General features: G+C 41.2%; 1 protein-coding gene across 5 annotated transcripts in view; it reads left to right on the top strand.

The window, feature by feature from the left end:
* ARHGEF3 (Rho guanine nucleotide exchange factor 3) overlaps positions 1-17581 on the top strand; it is a 342982-nt gene extending 325401 nt beyond the window's left edge. For all 5 annotated transcript variants that reach the window (XM_021068992.1, XM_021068994.1, XM_021068993.1 and 2 more), the window contains 4 exons: positions 989-1246; positions 8062-8232; positions 12875-13061; positions 15370-17581. In XM_021068992.1, coding sequence (XP_020924651.1) covers positions 989-1246; positions 8062-8232; positions 12875-13061; positions 15370-15722 — 969 coding nt within the window. In that variant the 3' untranslated portion in view covers positions 15723-17581. The remainder of the gene's footprint in view (positions 1-988; positions 1247-8061; positions 8233-12874; positions 13062-15369) is intronic.

Below are 18488 nucleotides of genomic sequence, written 5' to 3'. Positions count from 1 at the left end.
TGGCTTTCTCGTCCAAGGGAAACACATCAGGGCCATTAGCTACATTTTATTGCCTCCAGTGACTTTCTGGAAACTGAGAGCCCATGCATTAGGATGCTTAAGTCTTGGATGGCACTCATAGAAGTGAGGAAGGAATGAACAGCTCTTTCCCTGAGTCTCTGACTCCATGTTTGTACCATTTGACTGATGGGGCATGTCAGGGAAATTAGTATTTGGCTGGAAGGAAGATAGTGGAGTTGAGGTGTTCTAAAGCTTGAGTTGTTCTTTGCATGGAATTGTAATGTTAACCATTTGGTATAGCCAAGAATCATTCTGGTCTGTAGAACTAATTTAAAAGTCTTTTCTAAATGCTTTTTGCCTCTAATTTTTTACTAATTATACTTTTGCTTTGACTTCTTGGAGTTCTTTGGAACTCCTTGAATCAGGTACCTTAAAACTAATGTGGAGGTGCTTGCCCTGGGTCATGCTAAAGGCTGGGCTGTGGGGTCTGGTTCCTTTCTTTTTGTAGCACTAAGTTTTCAAGATTAGTTTCTTATTAATAAATTCAAAAGAATCTCTATTTTAAAAAAGGGGGGGGAGGCTTTCCTCTCACCAGGTACTTTTGAAAGTTTAGGACAATTCTGTTTGCATAAGCAATAATTTTAGTTTAGGAAAATTCTGAACTATGTGCATATATAGTAATTTCAGTTCTTTTATGTCTAGTTTAGATTGACAGAAATGCAGCAAATTATTAGGATCTCATCAATCAAGAAAGTAAACATACAACTAAGAAAATAACTTTGTGCAGTCAAGCCAGAGCTTAAAAAAAAACCTCTCCATTGCCTGCCATTTTGAAGATTCCGCTGTCTGTCTCCTCCAGCCATGCAGATAAAGGAATATTGGTCAGGCCTGGAGACCAGTTATAGTTTTGTTCAGACCCAATGAATAATGTAGCTTCAGAGCACGATTATTTTAATGTTCCAACCGTCTTTTAATGTTTCTTTCTTAGCTCCCTTGTCTTAGCTCCTATGACAGCTACTGCAGCAATCAAGTAGCTGCCAAGGCTCTGCTGGACCACAAGAAACAAGATCACCGAGTCCAAGACTTCCTACAGCGATGTTTAGAATCCCCCTTTAGCCGCAAACTAGATCTCTGGAATTTCCTTGATATTCCAAGAAGCCGTCTGGTGAAATACCCTCTGCTTCTTCGAGAAATCTTGAGGCACACACCGAATGATAATCCAGATCAGCAGCACCTGGAAGAAGCTGTGAGTTTGTTTTTTTCTCTCTTCCCTTGTTATTTTCCCCAATGGCTGAATGAAGGGGCCTTGGTACCTGGGACTCAGGATTCTTGGGTTCCAGGCTTGGCTCTGCCTTCAACCATGTTTTGATTTTACAAGTTAATACTACTCCTAATCAGGAGTTCCCGTTGTGGTGCAGTGGAAACAAATCCGACTAGGAACCATGAGGATGCAGGTTCAATCCCTGGCCTTGCTCAGTGGGTCAGGGATCTGGTGTTGCTGTGAGCTGTGGTGTAGGTCACAGACATGGCTCACATCCCACATTGCTGTGGCTGTGGTGTAGGCTGGCAGCTGTAGCTCTGATTTGACCCCTAGCCTGGGAACTTCCATATGCCACAAGTACAGCCCTAAGAAGCCAAAAGGAAAAAAAAAATTAAAAAAAAAAAACATTAAAATACTACTCCTAATCTATAAAATGCAGTATTTACATGAAATGCATTCTCAAGTCCCTTTGATTCTAAATTTTCTTGATTCTGCATAGGTGACTCTGTAATCTGTTACAGTTGCTAACTGAGGGTTAAGATCTCCGTGGAGGGAGTTCCCGTCGTGGTGCAGTGGTTAACGAATCCGACTAGGAACCATGAGGTTGCGGGTTCGGTCCCTGCCCTTGCTCAGTGGGTTAACGATCCGGCGTTGCCGTGAGCTGTGGTGTAGGTCGCAGACGCGGCTCGGATCCCGCGTTGCTGTGGCTCTGGCATAGGCTGGCAGCTACAGCTCCGATTCGACCCCTAGCCTGGGAACCTCCATATGCCGTGGGAGCGGCCCAAGAAATAGCAAAAAGACAAAAAAAAAAAAAAAAAAAAAAAAAAAAAAAGATCTCCGTGGAGATTTGAAAATGAATAGCTTTGTTTAGTTAGCAAATGCAAGTTGCCTAAAAGGCATCCTTGCCACAAAGCCTATTTGTGAAGTCAAACACCCATTTAAGACCCAGCTCTCACCAGCCCCACATTGCAGAGTGGAGCCTAGTCCAACCCGCTCACCAGCAACTGTTGAGTATGGGGCTGGGTGGTTTGGGAAATATGGATTCTTCCCTAACAGCAAGAGAAGACCAGGAAAAATGGGGTACATACCGTGAGAATATGGCGAACTATGAACATTCTGCCCAGAGAGGTTGATTCTGATTGGAGTGCTCTGTGGGGCAGGGCACAGGAGATGGAGATGGCAGGCCAGGAGGAGCAAATGGCCTGATCAAAGGTGTGAAGAAATGACAGGGCAGGCATGCCAGGGAATGCCATGGATCAGTCTGTGTGGCATTGATTATACTCAGGAAATAACAGGAGAGGAGGCGGAGATTGGTGGTTCATATTGGTTATAGAGAGTTTTAAATATCAGTTTGAGACATTTTCCCTTTGTTGTGTTTTTGTTTTGTTTTCTAAGTAGTTTGGATTCAAGGTTCAAATCCCAGCTCCATCACTGACACGCTATGTAATCTTGGACATGGTACTCTTCATCTGTCAGATGGGATGGAGGAGACTAAGGGCAGGGAAGCAAGTGGTAGGATACTACAGTGGTCCAGGTGTGCTGTCATGGAAACCTGCGCAGGGAGGTAGCATTGGGGATGGAGGCTAAAAAACCAATTCAGAGGGCTCATTCCCTGTCTGGATCCAGGACAAGAACAAAAGGAGGATATGCATAAGTTATTAGCAAACCAGAAGCCTTGAGCATGGGGAGAAAACTGCCTATATCTTCCCAGAGAGGGGCCTAATAATAAATAGTAACAACAACAGCAATAAAAATAGTAGTGCTCGCTGACATATTTGAATACCTAGTAAATCAGCTTTATGTAATTGCCCTATATGTTATGTATCTGATTTAATCATCATGATAACCTCTGAGATACCTGTTCATGTGAGAGCTATCTTCCTTTTCCAGGTGAGGCTGGGTGAGGGTGGGGGCAGGGGTTAAATAACTTATCCAAGTCCTGGGCCAGCAAGTAATATCCGAACCCTCTCAGTGCAGACTGCAAATCTTGTGGCTTTTCCACTTCTTTATCATCTTATACCTTGGAACTGAAAGCCCGGATGCTTTTTTAAGCCCCTGTTGCCTTTGAAACTGCCCAAAGCTGTGTGGCCACCCGGCTCCGTGGAGGAGCTTCACTGGTACAGAGCTGGGCCAGTTGTCTGTGTCGGGATAGAGAATGAGGAAAGATTATTTCCTGATTCTGATTCACGAGGTGTTTGATGTGTCTGGCAGGCCCAACAAGCACAGACCAGGCTCCCAGTCCAGCACGATGGGGGACACAGGCATCAGGGATGAAACCCATCTCACTTCATCATGTCTGTTTTTATTACTGGGAAAAGCAATAGGGTTGCCTCCCATCCGTATTTCATTCCAGCCAGTGTGTGGTCTGTAGGAATGAGAACAACAGGGAGCTCAAGCTAGTCTAAATAATTACTTTTTAAAGCACACAAGCCTGCTCAGAGTTTCACAGTTAAGTTTTCTTCTTTTTAGTATGCTACATGAAAGAATAATGCTCTGTTTTAAAAAACACACCCAGCAAGCTAAAGTTTAAATTTAAAAACAGGTTAGAATGTGATTGTTTGTGATCTGAAAGGATGCACCAATTTCCCTAATGCATAAAATGTGATGCTATTTTCGAAAGCCGAATCTGCACCTAGTTCTTCAGACAGATGCACGAAGCATGGTAGGTATGCCATGCACTGGAAAATGAAGACTCTACAAAGCAAATCTTCTAAGTTCCCATTTACACAATACAGGCACAGCAATTTTTTCCCCTTCTTTTCAAAATCCTTATGGCTCTACCGTAGATGAGCAGAAATATTTAGCCCTATATTCTTGGGTGCATTGTGACTGTTTGATAACCATATAATACACAGTACCAATGTCACTTGAATTACATGTCCCCTGAATAAATTTTCCACCAAAGAAAGGGGAAAATAAGAGAACTCTAAGTAAGTTGCTTCTACACCGAGCATTCAGTCTTATGATTAGATCTGAAGAAAGGTCTTGCTTTTAATGCAGTGCATAAATTCCACATCTGTATTAGAATTTCTTAAAAGTGTTTTGATAGAGAGTTCCCCCCAAAGAGAACTTCTTAAAATTGGACTTTGGATATTCAGATATGCCAGAGATCTGGCTATTAAATGTTTTAAATTCTAAGGATTGTTTCAGCCAGGAAATGATCCTGCAGCCAATCTCTTCCCTCTGCCCACCCTTGTTCCAATTCCTTTAAAAAATATATATCACTGGAATCAATGGAAAGAACAGTCCTGCTTTTGATGCAAAGCAGTGAAGGCTGCTATTCTGGTCCACATCAGGAGCCGATAAGTAGATGATATTACCACACAAGGGACTAGGCAGACAGGGCTTTCAGATTCCTCTTTGAGGATGATTCCAACATGTGTGGGCTTAATCCCTGTTCTGTTATGGATATCTCTCATCATCTCCCTTTACCAGCCCCTGCCCTTCAGTTTGAACCCAGATGAGAGACGCAGCAATAAATTTAATTTAAATGCATAACTACCACAATCATTTGCTTTTGGCAATTTGCTATATGCAACTTTATTCCTCGCTATACTTCTACAAAGTAAATTCTTCTCAGGAACCGGTGAATATAAATACAAAATACTGGTTTTTTGTTTGTTTGTTTGTTTGTTTTTTAAATACTGTTTTTAATAAGTAAAGGCAGACCCACAGTTACTCTTACATAGACGTAGAATATGGAATAACACTAATTGTTTCCATTGTTTTGTTTCTTTTTATTTTTTTCAAACACCAGAGAAATAAGCAGCATTTGAGAGTAGTCATAGCTGCCTAAGGAACCACGGTGGCGTTTGAGTTTATTAATCTTCATATGATTTGCCAGATGTTCAGTTGCCGAGTTAAATTAGGAAACGAATGCATCTTTATGCCTACAGAATATTTTCCTCCTGGTTTTGTGGATACTTGCAGGAAATTCAGAAAATTGACTCAAGTATTGGTTAATTCCAGCTGCCGAGGTACACCTAGTAATAAATAGTTAACTGATAAGATGAGCCACAGCAATTAATTCTAAGTCTTTAAAAATAAGCAGATAGGTACTCAACAAGCATTAATTGAATTAATTTGGAGGCTTAGTCATAGCTTTAGTATATTTTGTGAAATTTCTTTTTTATTTTTTTGAAAATGACAATAAATCATGAGTTATCTTTAAAAACCAAGAGATGGAGAGTTCCTGTGGTGGCTCAGCAGTAAAGAACCTGGATAGCATCCATAAGGAACCAAGTTCAGTCCCTGCCCTCACTCAGTGGGTTAAGGATCCGGCATTGCCATGAGCTGTGGTGTAGGTCACAGACATGGCTCGGATCTGATGTTGCTGTGGCTATGGTACAGGCCAGCAGCTGTAGCTCCAGTTCGACCCCTAGCCTAGGAATTTCCTTATACCGTGGGTGCAGCCCTAAAAAAATTTTAAAAATAAACATAAATAAAAACCAAAAGGGGGAAAAAAGAAACAAGGAGGAAATTTGTATACCAAACTGATCTATTTATTACATGTTTTGTGTTAGTGAAACTCAGATTAATTTCACAGGATTTGTATTTAATATTGACATCAAAGACTAAAAATTTTTCTTTTGTAACATAAAGAGCCTGTATTTTTAAAAGCAAAATGTTTTATTATTATTATTATCAAAGTAGTGCTAGCTCCAAATTTAGGAAGCAGAGAAAAGTAAAATAAATGATCTTTGAAACTTTTAGTAACTACACACGTGTACAGATTATATGCATCTCTCCATAGGATGTGGTCAGCAGACTTCAGCTCAAAGCCGTAAGGTAGTCTATCAAACTTGAGTGCAAGTGCCAAAGTTATAACTGGGTAGACGTTTTTATCCAGTTGCTTTGGGCAGAAGGCAAATGAAAAATAACCACTTAACAATCTTAGAATTCACTGCCACTGTAACATAAGATCCAGTAGCTTTGCACTGAGTAAAGTCCTCTTTTAAAACCTTGCTTTTCAGAGACTGGTTTATTTTTCCTTTAAGTAAATGTGACCAAGAAGAGGCCTTATTGATAACATTTCTTATCTGTTAAGTTCTTTTCCATTAGTACCACCACAAGAAAAATGGGACTGTTGGGTTTTTCACTTTTAGAGGACAGAGAACTCTGCTGAGGAAGTCATTACTTTGCCTTGAATTGATGTCATTGGGTTTTTACTCAACTAATTTCTTGCTCCTTTGTTTTCTAGAATTTTCTAACTTTTAAATGTATTATTCATATGATAGAACAACACTACATCAGAATAAATGTCCACTGACCATGTCTCAGTGTTATATTCTTGTTGTTTTGTTCTGTTTTGCTTTTTGTGGGGGCTGCACCCTCAGTGTATGGAAGTTCCCAGGCTAGGAGTCGAATCGGAGCTACAGCTGCAGGCCTACACCACAGCTCCAGCAATGCCAGATCCCCAACCCACTGAGTGAGGCCAGGGATTAAACCCACATCCTCAAGGATACTAGTCAGATTCGTTTCTGCTGTGCCACAGCAGGAACTTCTTGTTGTTTTGTTTTGCTTCATTTTGTAATAACAAAAATGTATCCACCATTGCTTTGAAATCCCTCTACCCCTAACTTATTAACATGTACTGTAGGCATAGAGGTGAGTGTATATAGACCAATTGTTCCCACCCTTACTCCTAATGCCTTTCCATTCCTAATTCTCTGACCTTTGTAACTTATTTATGTTTGTGACTAAAAAGATAACCAAACCATTTATTCACACTCAGTTTGCAAATATTAATTGTGGGTTAGATTGAATGTGTATAGAGAGACCTTGAAATGGGGTTTCAAATCCTAAAGGACAATCCCTTTTCTGGACTTTTTTTTTTTTTTTTTTTTTTTTGTCTTTTCCAGGGCCACACCCACAGCATATGGAGGTTCCCAGGCTAGGGGTCTAATCGGAGCTGTAGCCGCTGGCCTACACCACAGCCACAGCAACTCGGGGTCCGAGCTGCATCTTCAACCTACACCATAGCTCATGGCAACGCCGGATCCTTAACCCACTGAGTGAGGCCAGGGATCGAACCCACAACCTCACGGTTCCTAGTCAGATTTGTTAACCCCTGAGCCAAGACAGGAACTCCCCTTTTCTAGACTATTATGTTCTGTTTTGTTTTCTTTCCTTGGCCACATTTTTTATATGCCTGTATTTTCAGCATTGTGAGCATGTTTTAAGAGATGTGCGCCATGAAGCTCAGTGGTTCTAAGTTCCGCATATTGAAAGTAGCACTTTATGCAGTTCCTGTAGTGGCGCAGTGGTTAACGAATCCAACTAGGAACCATGAGATTGCAGGTTCGATCCCTGGCCTTGCTCAGTGGGTTAAGGATCGGGCGTTGCCGTGAGCTATGGTGTAGGTTGCAGCCGCGACTCGGATCCTGAGTTGCTATGGCTCTGGCGTAGGCCGGGTTCTACAGCTCCGATTAGACCCTTAGCCTGAGAACCTCCATATGCCTCAGGAAGTGGCTCTAGAAAAGGAAAAAAAAAACAAAAACAAAAAGAAAAGTAGCACTTTATATCTCTTCCTCTCAAATAAAATTATGCATCAATGTTAGTTTTATATGTAATATAAATCTCTGTATATGTATACTGTATTTATCTATATGTTTTGATGTATAGATGGATAGATTAAAAGCATTTTTTCCCCTTTTCCCAAGCAGCAACGTAGAAAACAGAATCTCAGAATTAGATTCAAGTGTATCATAGCGACTTTCTAAGCTGAGTCCCCTGGCCATGTTAGTGTGGATGGTTTGCTTACTTTTTCCATACATCATACATTCTTTTTGTTTTCACAGATAAACATCATTCAGGGAATCGTGGCAGAAATCAACACCAAAACTGGAGAATCTGAATGCCGCTATTATAAAGAGCGACTTCTTTACCTGGAAGAAGGCCAGAAAGACTCCCTGATCGACAGCTCAAGAGTACTGTGTTGTCACGGCGAACTGAAGAATAACCGGGGTGTGGTGAGTGGTTACTCCCTTCAGTGGTCTCATCCTAGCCTCCAGCCCAAATGCTTAATCCATTTGATGTTGAGCCTCCTGTTACTATGCCTTCCCTATCCAGGGTCACATTCTTTAGACAAAAATTGCTTTTTCAGTGTCTTTTATATAATTTTTATATATTTATATATTAGATAGCTATAACTCATAAAGTATACATTATATATATATATTTTTAAATTTCATGACCACTACATACTCAGAAAAATTTTCAAAACCAACATAGAGTTGCTGACTTTTTCTCTGTTTGGTCATGACCTTCAAAAACAAAACAAACAAACAAAAACAAATACAAGCAGTTTTCTGAACGCAACCAAAAAAAAAAAGTTTAAAAAATTTTTTTAAAAATACAAACAGGGAGTTCCTGTCGTGGCGCAGCAGAAATGAATAATCCAACTAGGAACCATGAGGTTGCAGGTTCAATCCCTGGCCTCACTCAGTGGGTTAAGGATCCAGCGTTGCCCTGAGCTGTGGTGTAGGTCAAAGATACGGCTCGGATCTGGCATTGCTGTGGCTCTGACGTAGGCTGGCAGCAACAGCTCCAATTAGACTCCTAGCCTAGGAACCTCCATATGTTTCTAAAAGGACAAAAAACCAAAAAAAAAAAAAAAAAAAGTAATAATACAAAACAGTTACCATCTCCCACTTTGACATTAGAAAATGATGGGTAATTTTAATCAGATATTACAAGTATATGATCTCATAAAAACAGCTCTTAAATTGAATTCATTTAGCTTCGTGAGAAATGCTTCTTCTTTATGAATTGGTACCTAAGCACAGACTGACATTTTGAGACCAGTTTTTTGTTTATATACAGACCATTGGCTGTATATCTAGCTCTGTCCTGTAGATACTCAATTTCTTGGCTTTTATTCCTCAGTAGATATTGAAAGTATTGCTCAGAGTTCCCTTCGTGGCTCAGAGGTTAACAAATCCGACTAGGATCCATGAGGATGTGGGTTCAATCCCTGGCCTTGCTCAGTGGGTTAAGGATCTGGCGTTGCTGTGAGCTATGGTGTAGGTCGCAGACGTGGCTTGGATCCCATATTGCTATGGCTGTGGCGCAGGCTGGAGCTTTGGCGTAGGCTGGCAGCTGTAGCTCTGATTTGACCCCTAACCTGGAAACTTCCATATGCCATGGGTGCTGCCCTAAAAAGCAAAAAAAAAGAAAAGAAAAAGAAAGTATTCCTCTTCTTCTATCATAATAACTTGTACAGATCTCCCCTGGAGGGCTTACTACAGTGTGTTACGATTCTGCATCTTTCCATCAGTATCTTCCATTATACTATGCTCTTTTTTTTTTTAAGACGTGAAATTCAATTCCAATTTTTATAATTAGAGTCAATAACTATAAAATTAGATTTTAATTAATATTATCAGAAGAAACGTAACATTAAATTTTTTGAATTATAAAAACTGGTCATATTATTTAGTGAATAGTGAATTAAGTGACTAATGTAGAAAATCACCATTTTACATGTGGCTTTTAATCATCTTATAATTATACTGTGCTCTTTTAGCATAGAGACCGTGCCTTGTCAATCCCCAACTCTTATGGGGGCCTGGCACATACTAAGGCACTCAGTAATGTTAGGTGAATGAATGAGTGAATGAATGAATAAATTCTTACATGAAGGAAAAATGGATTTGAATTATATGAGAGTTCAAAATTCGTTCAATTCACCAGGCTATTTCTTTATGTAGTCAATAGAAATTAATGCTAATCTGTAATATAGACGTATATAATTTAAATATATTATGTATAATGTATATAATATTCTATTTTATATATTTGAATTTCAGTATTGAGAAAGACAGTCTCTACTTCTTTAGTGTTTCATCTCTAATATCTAGCCAACCCTTAGAATGAAAGCCAAAACTAGATTGAAAAGCTCTTAATAAAGCTTTGATGATTCAAAGGATGCCCTTTTGACCTAGATTGAACAGGGGCGTTCATGAGCAGGCTTGAAAGTGTTGTTTGAAATCATAGAGTACATGTCGCAGCACCCATTATCCATGCTGCTGTAAATCTAACCAGCTGTTATTGCAACAGAGGTTATGAGACCTGTCTCAGGCCACTGGTTGAAGAAGTGTTTCTGTTTGACTAAGGAGTTACTGATTGCCAGAAAGCTCCATTCTGGTTTTTGCTGATTTTGGAAAACACTAGTGGACTTACAATGTCTGATGCTCTGGCTCCTCCAACATTCTTTCTCAGGAGCCCTTGAAAAATAATCAGGAAGATGCATTACTCCAGGAAATGAGTGCCTGTTCCCTTTCTGTCCATCAGTCAAAGACTGAGATTCTCTGGCTTGCTGTGCCTAGGGCATTAAAGATGAACTCTTTCTAGTTCATGTGGCAGGCAGATAGAATTTTGAGAACAAAGATTTCTTTTGGGGTGAGAGATTTGTTTTTATTTGTTCATTTTACCCCTGGTAGAATTGTAAAAGTCATTATGAACAAAACCCTGAGTCAGAAAAAAAAAATCTCAATAATTTGAGGGCAACAAGGAGCTGTGACTAAGAAGGGGAATTCTCAGTGAACATTCATAAAATAAGGGATTTTTTTATTTTATTTTATTTTATTTTATTTTATTTTATTTTATTTTATTTTATTTTATTTTGCTTTTCAGGGCCACACCCACAGCATATGGATGTTCTCAGGCTAGGGGCTGAATCAGAGCTACAGCTGCCAGCCTATGATACAGCCACAGCAACTCGGGATCAAAGCCACGTCTGTGACCTATACCACAGCTCACCACAATGCCAGATCCTTAACCCTCTGAGGATCTAACCTGCAACCTCATGGTTACTAGTCGGATTCATTTCCGCTGTGCCACAGCAAGAACTCCAAAGGATATTTTTTAAAGGTTGCCCAGACAAGATGAGTTCAAACCTCCTACCTTGGCTAGAAGATTGATTAAAGTAGTAATGGGATAAAAATCTCTTTTTTGTTTTTAGTATGTGAAACAATGACTAACCCCTTCCTTTCCCTTCCCGTCCCAATTTGCCAAAGAAAAGTTTTAACGTTCTCTCTACCATAGCTCCCACACCAAAAAAAAAAAAAAAAAAGCCCTTAACTTGATTATTTTGTGCTTTACTCTGTTTTTCAATCTTCAAACCTCCCCCTTACCCATTCACACCAATACAGAACCATCATTATTTGTGTTTCTTCTAGCCAATATTTGGTTGAGCTTTAGTTTCTGCAGTTTTTGGTGTGTGTGTGTGTGTGTGTCCCCATCTATCTGTCCGTGGGGTTAGATGACCCACAGTATCTTTTCTTCCAAATAGAAAACTGATAATTCTTTTTTTTTTTTTTTTTTTTGTCTTTTTGCCATTTCTTGGGCCGCTCCCGCGGCATATGGAGGTTCCCAGGCTAGGGGTCGAATCGGAGCTGTAGCCACCGGCCTACGCCAGAGCCACAGCAACGCGGGATCCGAGCCGCGTCTGCAACCTACACCACAGCTCACGGCAACGCCGGATCCTTAACCCACTGAGCAAGGGCAGGGACCGAACCCGCAACCTCATGGTTCCTAGTCGGATTCGTTAACCACTGCGCCACGACGGGAACTCCTAAAACTGATAATTCTGAGTGTACTTCCCTGGCCCCAAATCAAGATTTTAACGTGAGTTTCCAGCCTCACTCTTCTGGTCTTCTCTTTGACTTCCCTGGGCTGACATTCCCAAATATTTCCACTGGAAAACCAGAGCCAGCTGCAAGGTCATGGATCTTCTCACCTCAGCTTCCCACATTTCCAAGCTGTGGAAAGAGTCTGGCACTTGGAGTTGTATGGAGCCAATTTACTCCTGCTCCACCCAGTAAAATTGCTTTCATGATGTGGTTTGAGACAAGCCTTTATTTTTGAGATTCTCTTATTGCCCACAGCACACACATCAATTGTCAGCCTTTTAAGCACAACCTCTTCAGAGCACTGAGGTTCTTATGAACTTACCCGAGAAGAACAACTTCTTTGATCATCCTTCTTTGTGGCTGCAGCCACATGTACTGCTTTCCTCTGGGCTGGGCAGTGTTCTGAGCTGGGAAGCCTGGATGAAGCTGATAATCAGCTCTGTGGTTGAAGAAACAAGTATTTTATGGATTTGGGGAGCAAGGATTAATATTAGGCTCTGATAAGGATTAATATTAGTCTCATCCTTTATAGACTATTACTCATTTTGATCTTTTAGAGTTATCTTGGGTACAGTAAACCAAAACCAGGTGAGCACTAACTTCTTTTTCCTTCAATATGTCCTTCATTGTGTGGAGTTTGTCTTTTTTTTTTTTTTTTTTGTATATGCCCAGAAGAACATACTGGAGGCTATATGTGTCTGCACAGGTTGTAAATTGCCCCTGGAGTCGGCAGACATGGCTGTAGGTATCTTAAGGCAGAAAAGTCTTCTTCAGTGGGGCCCTAGGGAGGCACTCCTATAGGAAAGGCAATGGATGCATCTAGAAATGCCTTCAACCTCCAACTTCTGTTCTCCTGGAGGTAAATTTGAGCCTAGAACTTGAGAAGCCAGTGTGAACCTGGTACCCTCTTATCCAGGTCCATTATTAACCATTTGCTAGATGATTGCTTAGGGGAATCCTGTGGATTCTTTTCTTCCAGAAACTGCATGTTTTCCTCTTCCAAGAAGTGCTTGTGATCACTCGAGCCGTCACCCACAATGAACAGCTCTGCTACCAGTTGTACCGACAGCCTATCCCCGTGAAGGACCTCCTGCTGGAAGACCTGCAGGACGGAGAAGTGCGGCTGGGCGGCTCCCTGCGAGGGGCATTCAGCAACAATGAGAGAAGTATGGGGGACTGTTTGTTTTGACCTGTTGAACATCTTTGGTTGTGGTGGTGTGGAGGGAGTGGCTGGCTGGTGAAAAGGGAAGAGCCATGGCCTTGGAGTCAAATGGCCTTCCAGTTTGTTTCATTACTTGTGTAACCTTATTCAACCTCTGTGAGCCTGAGTTTCCCATCTGCAGAGTGTGGCGTGGGGAGGTACATGCGTTACCTACTTCATAGGGTTGTTAGAAGGACTGAGAAGATATTGCAGGAGTTCCCATTGTGGCACAGCGGAAATGGATCTGGCTAGGAACCACGAGGTTGCCGGTTTGACCCCTGGCCTCGCTCAGTGGGTTAAGGATCCCCCGTTGCTGTGACACGGCTCAGATCTGATGTCATTGTGGGTGCAGCGTCGGCCGGCAGCTGTAGCTCCAATTGGACCCCTAGCCTGGGAACCTCCATATGCTGCAGGTGTGGCCCTAAAAAGCAAAAAAAGAGTAAGACATTGGAGCTGACCTGCCTGCACATAACTGGTGCCCCTTAAGCTCCCTTTCTCTGACTCCTTCCATTGGATAAAAACATTCTTAGGACCATACAGTCCCTATATGACTACAGTTGCATAACATGGATTTTTGTAGTTGAACTGGCAAACTTACCTCTAACGAGACACAACTATGGGCAACTGGGTTGAGGGTTTATCTCTAATTACTTGAACTGGCTTCTCTAACTTGAGACTTGATAAACAAAGGAATTAACCAAGAGACACTTAAATAGCAATGTTCACCAAGTATTTTCTATGTGTCAAACACTCTTGCAAGCACTGATGAACCAAACAGCTCAATTCCTTGTAAGCCCTGTGGAACCTACATTATAACACAGGAGATAGGTGAGTAGCAATTAAATATTCCAGGTACTGTTATGAAAACTAAAACCCAGGAAGGAGATGGAAAGGGATAGCAGTAGGAGGTCTGTTTAAGATGAAATGGTCAGGGATGTCTTCTTTGAGAAAGTAGCATTTGAGCCTCTTGGGTTAATATCAGCATTGTATTGTCAAAGTAATTAATGTATACTGCCTCTTACCTCCTCACCAATCCCTCCACCCTAGTGGAATAGTACTTAAATTTCTCAAGTGCTGACTATATATGCCAGGCATAAGTATAAGCACTTAAATATTTTATCACATTTATCCTTCTTAATAACCATCTAAGGTAGGTTCTCTTTGTTTTCCCCATTTTACAAAGAAAGAAACTGAGACATAGAGGACTTAAGGCATTTGCCCCACAGCAAGGAGTGGAGCCTGAATCTATCTGAAGCTAGTCTATTGGCTACAGGGATCGTGCAGGGGACTGAATGAACTCACATGCTTCTGTGAACTGCATGCAAGTAGACACATGGGGCCCATTAAATGCCAATTAATGTTGTTATTAAACTTAGTCACATGTCTTCCATACTATGCACTACCAGTTTTTAAAGGCAGGTAGCCCCTCTTGAGGTTATGAAAATGTCACTTCATTTTTTTTTTTTTTTTTTTTTTGTCTTTTTGCTATTTCTTTGGGCCGCTTCCGCAGCATATGGAGGTTCCCGGGCTAAGGGTCTAATCAGAGCTATAGCCACCGGCCTACGACAGAGCCACAGCAACGCAGGATCCGAGCCGTGTCTGCAACCTACACCACAGCTCACGGCAACGCCTGGATCGTTAACCCACTGAGCAAGGGCAGGGACCGAACCCGCAACCTCATGGTTCCTAGTCGGATTCGTTAACCACTGCGCCACGACAGGAACTCCCTCACTTCATTTTAAAATGAAACCCCGTTATAAGAGTTCTGAGTCTTTACATATCTTCTCAGTCATTGGATACTAAATGTACAGGTACTGTGGAGGGTCATGGGCCTGTTGGCTGTTACAAAGAGCGTCTTAAACTTGAAAAAGCTCTAGCTTGGGGCAGTTGAAATTACACGTTATCAGGTGCACATCAGATGTATGGAATCCAAATCTTTAAGGGTAGGATCCCAGGATCTACATTTTTAACATACTCTTAGGAGATTTTGATATGCAGCCAGATTGGTACCCAGTTCTCTGGGGTCCCCTAAAATACAAGATTTCATTCTGTGCTGATTTGCTAGACCTGTGTCAATACCTGTTGATTGATGGAGGCTGCAGGGTGGAGCCGAGCCATGTCCTGGATCAGTGGGACACAATTAGTAATGAATTGGTGATATCTGCTGTGGGTACTGGGGGTTCGTGGCACTGCATGTCTTGCCTTTGGCTTGGAAAAATACCTGTCCCTTAACCTTTTTTTTTTTTTTTTTTTAATGTGTTTTTCATTTCTAGTTAAAAACTTCTTCAGAGTAAGTTTCAAAAATGGATCCCAAAGTCAGACCCACTCACTGCAGGCCAACGACACCTTCAACAAACAGCAGTGGCTCAACTGTATTCGTCAAGCCAAAGAGACAGTTTTGTGTGCTGCTGGCCAGGCTGGGGTACTTGACTCTGAGGGACCGTTCCTAGATCCCGCCACCAGGGGCAGGGAGCTACAAGGAGAAACAAAACTTGAGCAGATGGACCAGTCAGACAGTGAATCAGATTGTAGTATGGACACGAGTGAAGTCAGCCTAGACTGTGAGCGCATGGAGCAGACAGACTCTTCCTGTGGGAACAGCAGGCATGTTGAAAGCAATGTCTGACAGAAGCATGTACTTCTTGGAAGTACCCTGTGTCTTACCTGTACAGTATTTGCATTCCACACATGGAACGATTTGGAGAAGCACTTTTTAATACTTGTGTGACCATGTTCACCCAGTTCTCTTCTATCTGTACTTTTGTCCCTGTACTGTAACTGCCAATCTGTCTAAGCTGGAATCTGTGGCAACTGTTACCCTGTATTGTATTTACCAAGTGTCTGGATGGCTGGAGAAGTACTTGAACAAGTTACTTTTCATTGTCTTGCTGGATTTTTAAAAATAGAAAGCCTCTGTAAAGTACTGTTTCATGTAGTTTGCTGAAAGAGTCCTTCAGTATTTTTCTAGCTCCTTACAGGGTTGCTGAAGACATGAAATGAAATGCAAAGGGCTTTGCAAACAGGATATGAGGAAGTCACTTGTGTGTCATGATGGCATTTGAAGGAGAACTGGGAAAGATCAATGTTTCAAGTGAAATTGGTTCAATGTCATCCAACCAAAAAGCATGAAAACATCCCTGGGGCTTTTGAAGGCTTAATTTTGCAAAGGAAGAAGCACTGTCTTGACCTTGCAATTTCATCTGATGCAAATTTGATGCAGTCATCTCTTAGAACATGAAATAGAGTCTGACCTTAAAAGGACCAGCGCAAAAGCAGCTGTCAGCACTAAAGCTTGAACTAAAATGTGCATTGCACCAGGAAGTCTCTTCCATAGATGCTGGCTGGCCTTACAGAGCCATTTCTAGCCTAAGACATCAGAAGAAAACTCATCAAAGGGCCTGAGGAAACCTGGCAAGATAACAAAAAGGCCAATCTTTGCTTCGTTTCATCTGCCTGGGACTACTCATACTTTAGAGTGTGAATGAAGAGATGAGGACAAGAGACTGCAGCCGAGTCAGTGACTCTGTTTATAGAAACATGTAAGAAGAATTTGGAAAAAGTGCTCCTTCGTGACCTTATGTGGGAAGCATTAAAAGAGAAAAGCACAGTCCAGTGTCCTTCTGGGAAAGGCCTTGGGTTTTCCCGCTCTGCCTTTGGGTCATCAGTTTGCTGTCTCTGTCTCTGTACTGGGATCGGAATCACAGTTACATTCTCCAGAGGCCAACTTAATTAACTCTATGATTAATTAGGATCAGTTAGCCAAACTTGTAACCTCTTTGTCCAGCCTTGATTTACAATGCAGGGTGGGTCACAGACCTTGGAAGAAAGGTAACTGAATACATACACAGATAAGCTCCCTGCGAGTGTAAATATTAAAGATGACTTGTGCAAAATTGTACCCACACCAGCACTAGTAGAAACGGTTCTAAATTATTGCCAAAAAAAGGTTTTGCTTTTTTTTTTAATCTTCTGTGTCATTCAAGTTTACAGAAAGGAAAGCAGTAAATACTATGTTGTCATTTTATTATGTACATCTGTCATGTACATTCAAAGAAGCTGTGTGACAAGATTTATCAATGTAAAAACAAGGTATATTACTTATTTTTCAAAAAAAAAAAGTTGTAGTCAATTTTATCCTGTAAAGCCTATTTCTGTATTTATAGATTTTAAACATGGTGATTTTTTTTCTATTACAAGTTTATTTAAAACTGCTTTGTTTCTTCAGTTGTTATTGATTTGGCGAGTGAATGAACCTGCTGCAGATAGAAACAGAGAAAAGCCGAGAAAGGTTGTTTGATGGTGGGGAAAAGAATGAATCATTCTTTGCAGGAGCCATCAGCCACTTTGGCCAGCCTGTTGAGAAAAGTCTGTCAAGGGCTGGCCTATGGGAAGAAAGTCAATGAATGTTTTCATGAAATGAATGTTTTTGTATACTGGCCTTAAACTTTTCTGGAAGCATTTCAAATAAATTACATTAAAATGCCATCTTCTTTGTGTACAGTATTTACCCTACAAACACCAAACTTCACCCATCTTCCTGGGAGATTCTTTCTGAAATTTTCGATTGTACCCAAAAACACACTTTATTTTTGTTTTTTTTATTTATTTATTTTTTGCTTTTACAGGCCACACCTGCAGCATACAGAGGTTCCCAGGCAAGGGTTCCAGTTGGAGCTATAGCTGCCGGCCTACACCACAGCTCACGGCAACGCCAGATCCTTAACCCACTGAACAAGGCCAGGGATCAAAGCCACAACCTCATGGTTCCTAGTCAGATTTGTTTCCTCTGCGCCACAGCAGAAACTCCCCAAATACACACTTTAAAATAGGATGTGAGGAGTTCCCACTGTAGCACATCGGGATCAGCAGTGTCTCTGCAGCACCAGGACATAGGTTCAATCCCTGCACAGTGGGTTAAAGGACCCAGCATTGCCACAGCTGTGGCACAGGTCGAAACTGTGGCTTGGATCTGATCTCTGGCATGGGAACTCCATACGCTGCAGGGTGGCTAAAAATGAAAAAAAAAAATAGGATGCAGGTTGAGATAAATGCTTTGATTTGATCTATCAAAGCTCTTGAAGAACTCATTCCTAAGATCTCTTTTTTCAAAAATTCTCTACTCATTTGTTTATTCATTTTTAACAACTACATCTTGAATCTGTACATGTACCAAAGGACGTCATGATTGTTACGGAAAAGTGTGACTTTCACTGCTAGTGCAGGTGACTGTTGATGAACTTGAGGCTAAGTAAGAGAAGGCACATTTTGCTTTGAAATTCTTCCTGGAATTTCAGTCTGCTTTTTCTTTCATTAAAATGCTTAGTTTTATCCCCCCACAGAATAGTTTTTAAAGAAAAGCCTCAAAGTTTGAAGCGTTTGGTAGCCAATTCTT

Source organism: Sus scrofa, chromosome 13, assembly GCF_000003025.6.
Source record: "Sus scrofa isolate TJ Tabasco breed Duroc chromosome 13, Sscrofa11.1, whole genome shotgun sequence".
NCBI lineage: Eukaryota > Metazoa > Chordata > Mammalia > Artiodactyla > Suidae > Sus > Sus scrofa.
The sequence above is the reverse complement of the archived record's forward strand: the minus strand, read 5'-3'. Positions and strand labels throughout refer to the sequence as shown.